General features: G+C 38.2%; 1 protein-coding gene across 2 annotated transcripts in view; it reads left to right on the forward strand.

The window, feature by feature from the left end:
- PIKFYVE (phosphoinositide kinase, FYVE-type zinc finger containing) overlaps positions 1 to 10,878 on the forward strand; it is a 71,986-nt gene that overhangs the window by 7,303 nt on the left and 53,805 nt on the right. For both annotated transcript variants that reach the window (XM_044913709.1, XM_021703148.1), the window contains 2 exons: positions 4,134 to 4,341; positions 6,141 to 6,230. In XM_044913709.1, coding sequence (XP_044769644.1) covers positions 4,134 to 4,341; positions 6,141 to 6,230 — 298 coding nt within the window. The remainder of the gene's footprint in view (positions 1 to 4,133; positions 4,342 to 6,140; positions 6,231 to 10,878) is intronic.

Below are 10,878 nucleotides of genomic sequence, written 5' to 3' on the forward strand. Positions count from 1 at the left end.
ACTCGATCCAGGGACTCCAGGATCATGACCTGAGCCGAAGGCAGTCGCTTTAACCAACTGAGCCACCCAGGCGCCCACACTCTTTGCATTTCTTAAATTATTTTTGTTACTATGCAAATCTTCCTCTTAGCCTCACTCACTCTCCCCCCCCCCCCACTAAACTGCTGCAGAGTTCAGAGCTCAGTTATCTTTCATCAGGATTATGGCCGCAGCCTTTAAAAGAATTTTTTACCTTTAGTTTTTCCCTACCTCCTTTTCCACACTCTGGTCATTATTCTTTGTTAAATGCTAATTTGATCATGCTGGGTTATTACCTGCCTAAAATCCTTTCAGAGCTCCCATTACCCTTAGGATAAAATCCTCTCTTGTTAATATGGTTGTGTTGGTTTCCCAGGGCTGCCATAACAAAATACTACAAACTGAGCAACTTAGAACAACAGAAATTTACTTTCTCACAGTTCTGGAGGCCAGAACTACCATAATAGCTCTCATTCCACAGGTCAGGGAACTAATGTAGGGATTCTGCCATTTGCTGAGTATGTTTATTCCAATTATATATTTTAGAACTGAGGAATAACCACAGAATAACCACTGAACCCACTATAAGATGGATTTGAGCTAAAACGCTGTTGATCACCTGACCTCCATAAGCCCCTACTCTGACTGGTAGACTACAATAAAATTTTGGGTCTCCTGGAATTAGAGCCAAGTCCAGTAATCCCCCAAAGGTTTGACTGTTATCTGTTCCTCAATGCACAGGCACCCCCGGTAAAAGGCTGTAGGTCCCTACCACCTTGGAAGGGTGGTAGAAAGATTAACAGTGTAAGTTTTGGCAGTGTAAAGAGGGTTTTCCTCAAGGGGACCCAGCCTCCCTGCTTCATTCAGGAACTCTGGGTCTGTAAATGGCTCAATTCTGAGAATTAATTGGGGGGCCATGACTGTTTTTGATTTAAGTTAGACTACTGTCCACTTGTTCTGGAGTTTGTCTTATACAAATTGAGTAAGAATTTAGTAGACTGCCCATCGACTTCACTTCTTTGAGCACCATGATCAATGCCATGGTTGCTACAAGTCAGACTATTCTGATTGCTTCTTTGACTCTACTGTCTATTATAGTATCCGTGCCCACCTTGTCATTGGCTATTAAGTGCCACCGTTCTGCCCCTGCCACCGTAGGATCTAATGGTCTCCATTGCATTTAGGTTTCCCAATTCAGTGGCAGCAGTTCCCACTGTAATTTCTGACCTACAGAGAAGAGCAACCACAAAGCTCTACAAGGATCCTGGGGTTTCCCTCACAAATTTATTTCTCATGGTCATGAAAGGTATATGCTCCAGATCCTCCTGGGGTGAGTGAGCAGGTCTTACATGATAAATCCTTTCTTAACATCTACTCTCCCTAATTCTTTGGATCCCTTCCTTCATAGTATACCAGGGCAGTTCTGGCCTTTCAACCTCTTTAAGTGTAGGCTACTATTGGTCCATGTTTCAGCCAACCAGTCAACCGATGAGACCGTTAGAGCCCTTTTTACCCCTCAAGCTACGATATTGAATCCAGAATCTGTGCTAGTGGGCTCATATCAGTAAATTCCGCTGGGTCCTACTTTATGTTCTTTCCACTGTATCTTTGATATATCTCCACTATATCTCCTATATCTTTGATATCCATTTGCATACCTATTCCCCGGGTTTCTGTCTATATACGTTGGAAAAATCACGTTAGTGCACCATCACATTACCTTTCAGGGCTTGCTGGGACTTGAGTCTTGTTATAGCTCTAGAAGCAAAGAGGGTAGTGGGAGTGGGTCCTGAGGAGAATAAGCAGTGTCTTGCCAGGTAGCAAACTCAGGCCATTTTGGATTTCTCAGGCAAATCAGGGTTAATCTCCTCTGACAGGGTGCAAAGGCTAAGAAAGGTAAAGAAGATTCAGCAGAATTTGGGAGCTTAGTGTCCCCAGCTTCATCAGGATCTTCCCATATATCTCCATTCTACTTTTCAGGATTCCATTCCTTCCTAGTCAGTGCCCTCATTTTCACAGCAGTCATACTGCAAGATTAGTGATTCAGTGTGTATTGTAATTCAGCCACTTGCAGGATGAAACTCTTAGTTTGATTTTCAGCTCTGTGGCTACAGGAGATAATGATTTCTCTCAGGGAAGACATAGAAACTTCCAGGTAATTTGCACAGTTGGGAATTTGAATTCCTGAGGTCATCCTTCCTCCCCTCCCCCCCACTTTGTCTAGTACAACTAGGAGCAACCAGTTTCGTTATACCTGCTAATTTGACAAAAATATTCTAAGATATGAGGCCCACCCACTTTATGGAGGGTAATCTACTTAAAGTCAACAGATTGTATATATTAATCATACGGTAATCAAAAACCCTTCACACCAACAAGGACACTACTGTTTGACCAATCAACCAGTCTCTCCAAGTTGACACGTAAAATTAACCATTGCAAATGGGATAATACATGCTGGACACAGTTGTATATCGTAGCCTTGAATAAATGTAAAGTACCTAGAATAATGTATGGTGCATGGAGAGGGATGAATGAATATTAAGCAGTTATTGTGGTAGTAGCAGTAATATCTCTGCATCTGTCATGCAACTTTTTAATTATATGTGTGTCTTTCACCTCAGTGGACCAAGTTCTTTGGTGGCAGAGCTGTGTCTCCTCAGTCTTTGTATACCGTCACATAATATAGGCATGTGTTCATCAGGCACTTGCTGATGAAGGTTCTTCATGAAATGAAACCTTTTCAGTTCAGGCTTGGCTGTGTTCTGATCATTTTCATTCTAATAGCTGACTGGTAAAGGGAGATTTCCCTATAGTAGGAAACAAACCAAGCCTTTGTTGTGGCAACTTAAAGACCTTTCTGCAGGATGTGATTTCACTCCCTACTGTCGTTCTACTTGGGTCACCTGGTGGTGGTTTGTCCTGACACTCTCATTTATCCCAGACTGGATTCACTTTTTTTGGTCCTGATTGAAGTGGATATATTTTTCTTTAGTTTTAGTATGTTTCATCTGTTGAATTGTGGCATCAGAAAGGAGTAATGAAACAAGTGATACTTAATTTTGCTTAAAATCTATGCACAATTTAACAAAACTGAGGACCACATAGTTGTAGTCTTAAAATGAAAAAAAACCCTGAAACCATTTATTATAATTATACTTGGTTGTAATTATGGTAAAAACAGTACAGTTGCCTTTAAGAACTCTTTTGTTCCATGTCACGTCAGTTTTCTAATGTTAATTGTAAAAAAAAATTAAGGTGGAATTGTTAAATAACATGTATTTGTAAAATAATGTAAATGTAAAATACATGTTTAATTATCTGACCCCCCCCCTTTTTTTTTTAGTACACTAAACTTACAGAATCACACGAATAATTGTTACAGAAAAACAGGATAGAAATGAAAACTTCTGTTTGGGCAGGGCTGCGTCCTAAAAAAAAAAAAATGGCAGTGTATGAAAGTATTAAATAACCTTGTTTGTCCTCCGAAGAATATTTCATTGCCAACTCAACTATAACTACAGGATTTTCTGTAATAGTTCCCCCACATATCTCATACGGTCTGTAAGCCCATTTTCTATTTGTTTGTTTTTGAGATGGTGCCCCCTTGTGGAGGCCACTCCTAGGGCTTCACAATGGAGACCACTCGCAGGGCTGCACAATGGAGACTTACATAACAGTTTCCTCCTTCTTGCCCAGGGGAAATATGTTGTTTCCCTTTTATATTGGTTTATTTACTGTATTCGAAACAATTTTTTTCTTGAACCTACTGACCTTTATTTCATTTTTAGAACCTTGAAAAATGTATTTTTTTTGAAAAATACTCTTAAAGAGTTTTTTCTAGTATCATTGGGTGCTGTTTTCTTAACTCATTAATAAAAATTCGAGGTTATTTGAATGCCTGGATGAACTTATCATAGTGATGGTTTTTAAAATATATAAATGAGCTGATAAAATTATTTTGCATCGTGAAAACATCTTTTTTGGTAGTCTTTACTTGAAGACATTTTCCTGTTACTTGAAAAACTATTAACCCAAGGATTTAATGTGTTTTGTTAAGTAACCGATTATCGTTATTTTTTAAGTTAATTTTCTTGTTTTGTTTTCCCTCCTAGGGGACCTCCGAGCTTGTACATACTGTAGAAAAATAGCCTTAAGTTATGCTCATTCCACAGACAGTCATTCCATTGGGGAAGACTTGAATGCTCTTTCAGATTCTGCTTCCTCTGTGTCTGTACTTGATCCAAGTGAACCTCGAACACCTGTCGGAAGTAGAAAAGCCAGCCGCAACATATTTCTAGAGGATGATTTTGCCTGGCAAAGGTATTATTACTAGAGTACAATTTTATTTATATTTGAGGAATACAGATAGTCTTGTGACCCATGAGTGCCTTCAGTTAATTTTTATCTTCTTTGAATTATTTCCAACATATTCCCCTCCTTTTTCTTTGGCTTGCTACCAGAAGGATCATGGAATATTTATGGTTAGTGTTTATATTGACTAATTAGAATGTAAGCTCTACAAGAGGAGAGACTTTATGTTGTTTTTGTTCACTGTTCTACCCACTGGCACCAAGAACGGTGTATGGCATATATATGATCTTGATAATATTTGTTGAAAAGGAAACAGAAGTTATTGAGATGAATAATTTCTAATGTAGCCTTCTTAGAGAAGGAAAATGCCCATAAACTTTGTATTCATAATATTTGTAAATGAAATTAGGTTTATTTCCTCCCTAAGGAACACTTCATGTTTTCCATAGATCTAAATATGCTATTTCCACCTGCCTGCTGGTGAAGGGTATTACTAACTCTTGGAAGCTACATGGAATTGTTTGAATTAGAATCCTAGATTCATCGGTTTCTGATTTTTTCTTTTTAGCTAAGTTATATTCTTATGTACATCATCTACATCTGGCCTCTGGCCATATCAAAGAGCTTAGAGTTTTAATTAACCTTTTTCTGATAAGTTATTTTATCAATCACCCCTTAAAGGTGTGAGGACTTAATAGGTAACCAATGAATTTAAATAGAAGTTAAGAATGAATTATAGCTCCATTCTACATATATGACTCTCAGGGACGTAATGTGGAGCAGAAAAGAAAGTCACATGTGTATACAACGATTATTTATGAAGTTCAAAAATACACAAAACAAGCACACTCTCTAGGTATACAGAGGTGGTAAACATAAAGGAAAGGAAGAGAATGATAAGTGTAAAATTGACAAGAGTAGTTTCGTCGAGGGCCCAGAGGGGAATGGGATTGGGAATGGGATTGGGTAGGGGATTGGGTAGGGGATACAGGCATTTCGGAGTCCATGCTAGTGGTGCGCTGGTATTTGTGGCATCATGATTCTTCATTCATTACATGTATTTTATAGATTTTAAAAATTGATTCTACATTTAATAGACCAATAAAAAAGTATAGGGATTCTCAGTTCTTTCTTCCTTTAGCTAGCAATGCCTTTTAGTTGTACCTGGCTCTATTGTGTGAGTCCAGAATTGGCAAGTGTCCTCTAATAAACTAGATTTGAAAGCTTCCTAAGAGATGTAGGTTAGATGTCAAGGATAGAATAATTTTATTTCTGTGCTAATTGTTTCATGTTCATTACCTTTTAGTTACTGTATCTCTGGGATAGGCACTACTTTCTCCTTTTGACAGATGTAGAAGCTGAGGTTTAGAGAGATTAACTAATGGACCCAAGGTCATACAGCTAGTAAGAGGGAGAGCCTGCACTTGGACCTAGGTCTCACTCTGCGGTGCTATTCCAGTGGGCTGTGGGGACTGAGAATAAAATACTTGAACTCAGGATTTCCCTCCAAATCACTTCAATTTTGAGTATATGATGGATGAAGGAGTTCTGTAAGTACCCATCCAACTAGTGTTATTATTTTAAGGGCATACCGTATACTTAATAAACTACCAGTCTTTTGGCAGTTGATGTAGTTAATATAAAAACCATAGTTTCTACCTTAATTAAAAGAAGAAAACAAAACTGACATATAGTCTCATTATTGCAGGGGAAAACAATCAGCTTTTAAATGTTAAAGCATTTCATTGAAATTGGATTTGCTTGTTACTGTCCCAAATCACCTCAGTATTTTTCTGCTTTCTTTGTAGTTTGATTCATCCAGACTCCTCAAATACTCCTCTTTCAACAAGACTTGTATCTGTTCAAGAGGATGCTGGGAAATCTCCTGCTCGAAATAGGTAAACTGCCAAATGAAAACTCCATATTCTGTATTTGATTTTTCTTTTTTTCATGGTAATGAGAAGAGCAAACAGATAAAAATGGGGTGGGATTGATTATTATACTTTCTTAGCTCTAAACCTGAATTAAACTATTGTTTTCCCTTTTGCTAGTCAGCTCTGGCTTGCATTCTCTTCAGTGTCTCTTTTCCAGTATTCTCCACTGGCTTCAGATCTCCACTGGCTTTCTTCTAGCTTAGCAGATGGCCTTATTTTCTATTATAGAGCAAAGAGAGCAGCTAAGAAATAAGCACTTCAACTCTTACCATCACTTACCAACTTGATTTACACTTAGAGCTCATCTTTTTCTTTTTTTCCATCTCTTATCCAAGCTAATTCTCCATTTGTATTCTGGATCCCATCCCTTCTCATTTTTTTATTAATCATCCTATTGATGTTTGTACCTTCCACCTCTCATTGCTGACTCCTTACCATTAGCATTTAAACAAACTCAGATAACCTATTAAAAACAAATAAATTTCTTCTTTATGGTTCATCTCTCTTTGTCTATATTCTCAATTATTTCTTTTCTTCTTAGCCAAATTCCTTGAAATAGTTGCCTGTAATCATTCTACACCTGCACACTTCCTCCTTTTTCAGCTTACTAGATCTTACCGATGTCTACACCTCTTCACTGAAAATGCTTTCCTTTTTACAAGTTTAAGTGGTGAATAAGTAGTTCTTAACCTGAAGAACTAGACATCTGAATGACCTTGGTTTAACATACTTTCAGTTTATTCTTTCTACAAGTACCTAGAAACCAGGAATGTGTAATACAGTAATGAACCAAACAGACAAAAATTTAATGCGCAAAAAAGCAATAAGACATAGGGGTAGAGATAGGCATTTTAAATAGTGTAGTCGGGGAAGACCTCACTGGGAAGGTGACATTTGAGCAAAGACCTGAGGATGTGAGGGAATGAGCCATGTGGACATTTTGTAGAATAGTGTACCAAGAAAACAGGAAATAGCAAATTCCTAGAAGGAACATAGCTGTTAGAGGTCCTGTGTACCTGGAGTAGAAGGTTCTTACAGTTAATTGTAGGACTTTGTCATTTACTCTGGGTGAAATGGGAAGCTACTAGAGAGTTCGAGTTTTTAAAAAACTTCTAAAATTATTTTGAAAAAATTTCAAATTTGCAAAAAGTTGCAAGAATAATAAATTTTAACATATTCTTTTTTTTTTTTTTTAAAGATTTTATTTATTTATTTGAGAGAGAGAGTGAGAGAGAGAGCACAAGAGGGGGGAGTGGGAGAGGGAGAAGCAGACTCCCTGCTGAGCAGGTAGCCCGATGCGGGACTCGATCCTGGGACTCCAGGATCATGACCTGAGCCGAAGGCAGTCGCTTAACCAACTGAGCCACCCAGGCGCCCTTAACATATTCTTTATTAAGGTTCACTAATTTACATTTTCCCATTTGCTTTGTTACTATTTATATAATAGACTTTTTTTCTGAATCATTTGAGAATAAGTTGCAGACATCAGGATCTTTTACTTTTAATTAAAAAACTTCATTTTTTTAAAAGAATTTATTTATTTGAGAGAGAGAGAGTGAGAGAGAGCATGAGAGGAGAGAGGGTTAGAGGGAGAAGCAGACTCCCCGCCGAGCAGGGAGCCCGATGCAGGACTTAGTCCCGGGACTGCAGGATCATGACCTGAGCTGAAGGCAGTCACTTAACCACTGAGCCACCCAGGTGCCCCAGAAAACTTCGTTTTTAGAACAGTTTTAGGCTCACAGCAAAATTGAGTGGGAAGTACAGAAAATTCCTGTACACCCCCTACGCCCTACCTTCATAACCACCCCCACGATCAGTATCCTGCACCAGAGTGGTATATTTATTACAGTTGATGAACAACGGTAACATATTATCACCCTGCATTGATACATTATAACCCAAAGTCCATAATTTATATTAGGGTTCATTTTTGGTGATGTACATTCTGTGGTTGGGACAGATGTATAATGATATGATATCCAGTGTTGCAATATACTATAGTTTCACTGCCTTAAAAATTCTCTGTGCTCTGGGGTGCCTGCCTGGCTCAGTCGGTTAAGCATCTGACTCTTGATTTTGGCTCAGGTCATGATCTCAGGGTGTGGGGTCTCTGTGCTCAGTGTGGAGTCAGCTTGCTCCGCTCCCTCTCCGTTTTCCCTGCTTGTGCTCTCTCTCTCTCTCTCAAATAAAATCTTCAAAAAGAAAATTCTCTGTGCTCTCTTTATTCATTTCTCCCTCTCCCCAACCCATGGCAACCACTGATCTTTTTACTGTCTCTATAGTTTTCCCTTTTCGTATAGTTGGACTCATTCAGAATGTAGCCTTTTCAGATTGGTTTCTTTCACTTAGTGATATTCATTCAAGGTTCCTCCATGTCTTTTCATGGCTTGATAACTCATTTCTTTTTTTTTTTTTTTTAAGATTTTATTTATTTATTCATGAGAGACAGAGAGAGAGAGAGAAGCAGAGGGAGAAGCAGGCTCCCAAGGAGCAGGGAGCCCGATGCGGGACTTGATCCCAGGACCCTGGGATCATGACCTGAGCCGAAGGCAGACGCTTAACCATCTGAGCCACCCAGGCGCCCGATAACTCATTTCTTTTCAGCATTAAATTATGTTCCATTATCTGGATATACCAGTTTACCCACTTACCTACTGAAGGATATCTTGGTTATTTCCAGGTTTTGACAATACGAATAAGGCTGCTGTAAACATTTGTGTGCAGGTTTTTATGTGGTCATGTATTGAGTTCATTTGGATAAATACCAAGGAGTATGATTGTTGGTTCGTAGGTAAAGAATATGATTAGTTTCGTAAGAAATTGCCAAACTGTCTTCCAAAGTGGCTGCACCGTTTTGGATTCCCTAAATGGAAGAAGAAGAATTGGAGATGGGAGTTGTGCTATAATGAAGGGGGGATGCCACAAGGGGATGTGGAGTTAAGACCATTTTTTAAAAGGTGGGATGAATTACAGTATTTCTGTTGGCAGTGTACAAATGGAGAAATAGCTGTGCTAATTTACATTGTAGTTCCATGTGTTTTGAATTAATGCTATTGTTGATGTAAGTCTTTGGGAAAGGTATAATTTAGTCAGTGAGTACTATCTCTAAATAAAACTTCAACCAGCATTCTTAATGCTAGGCTACTTATTAGAGTATTTGACGACAAATTTGACTAATTTTCTTTTGTTCTTGTTACGGCCATATCAGGATATGTGCAGGGATAGTTAGAATGTTAGAGAAGCAAAACACAGGGATAATAAATACATTCGTTGGAAAGAGATTTTAATTAATGGAATAAGACATATAGTGGTGACTTTTCACTAAAAGACTATGCCAAGAAATAAATGATTGTTTGAAAAATCTTGCTTATTTATTTGATATCAGTGGTTTCTCATAAGCTATTAAGAATGACTTTTTGCTAAACCTGTTACAAACCTGTGAATAATATCTTAAATTATTTTTTTAAAGATTATTTTTTGGGGGGAGGGAGAGAGAGCACACATGTGCACGCGTATGCATGAGTTGGGGAAAGGGCAGAGGGAGAGAATCCTCAAGTAGACTCCCCACTGAGCGTGGAGCCTGTCTCGGGCCTGATCTCATGACCCATGAGATCTTGACCTGAGCCAAAACCAAGAGTTGGACGCTCAACTGACTGAGCCACCCAGACGCCCCAAAATTACTTTAAAAGTATCTTTATACTAGGGAGAGCATAGTTTTTCAATTGATACCTGGTTTTGAAAGGCAGCCTTGTTGTTAGTTGAGTTACCTTAGATAAATTACTTAATCTCTGATTCGTGATTTCTTTATCTGTAGAATGGATTTAGTAGTACCTACTCCATAGTATGCTGTGAGAATGAGTTTAGTGTCTAACTCATTGTAGATGCTTCTGCCTTTTTATCCTTTATATAGAAGCTAAAATTTGGTTTCATTTTTTTCTAAGTAGAAGCTAACTAAAATTTCTAGTTACAATTTTTTAATAAATAAAAGCTTGGTTGATGCTGTTGACATTCCACTTACAAGTCATTTATCTAGTAACTTTGCCAAGAGGCAAAATTAAGGATATTATATAAGTAATAATATAACAAGAGAGGAAACAAATTTTCACTCATTTTTTTATTGATCAAATTCAAAGTATAATTGAGGACAACAATGCAGTTTTTTTTTTTTTTTTTTTTTTTTTTAAAGATTTTATTTATTTATTTGAGAGAGAGAGAATGAGAGACAGAGAGCATGAGAAGGAGGAAGGTCAGAGGGAGAAGCAGACTCCCTGCCGAGCAGGGAGCCCGATGCGGGACTCGATCCCGGGACTCCAGGATCATGACCTGAGCTGAAGGCAGTCGCTTAACCAACTGAGCCACCCAGGCGCCCCAACAATGCAGTTTTAATAAGAAGAAAGGAATTATTTTGGGGGAATAACATTTGCTTAGTTGGGATTCAGAGTTAATGTTTTCTTTTACCAGAACATTACAGGTGTTCATCTAAAGACATTCTTAATTCATTGGTTATGCAAAAACTATTTGGTCTGTGGGCCATAGTTTCCTGTTCCTGATCTGCCAGATTCTTTTTCTTTCTTTCTTTCTTTCTTTCTTTCTTTCTTTCTTTCTTTCTTTC

The sequence above is a fragment of the Neomonachus schauinslandi genome, chromosome 3, assembly GCF_002201575.2.
Source record: "Neomonachus schauinslandi chromosome 3, ASM220157v2, whole genome shotgun sequence".
NCBI lineage: Eukaryota > Metazoa > Chordata > Mammalia > Carnivora > Phocidae > Neomonachus > Neomonachus schauinslandi.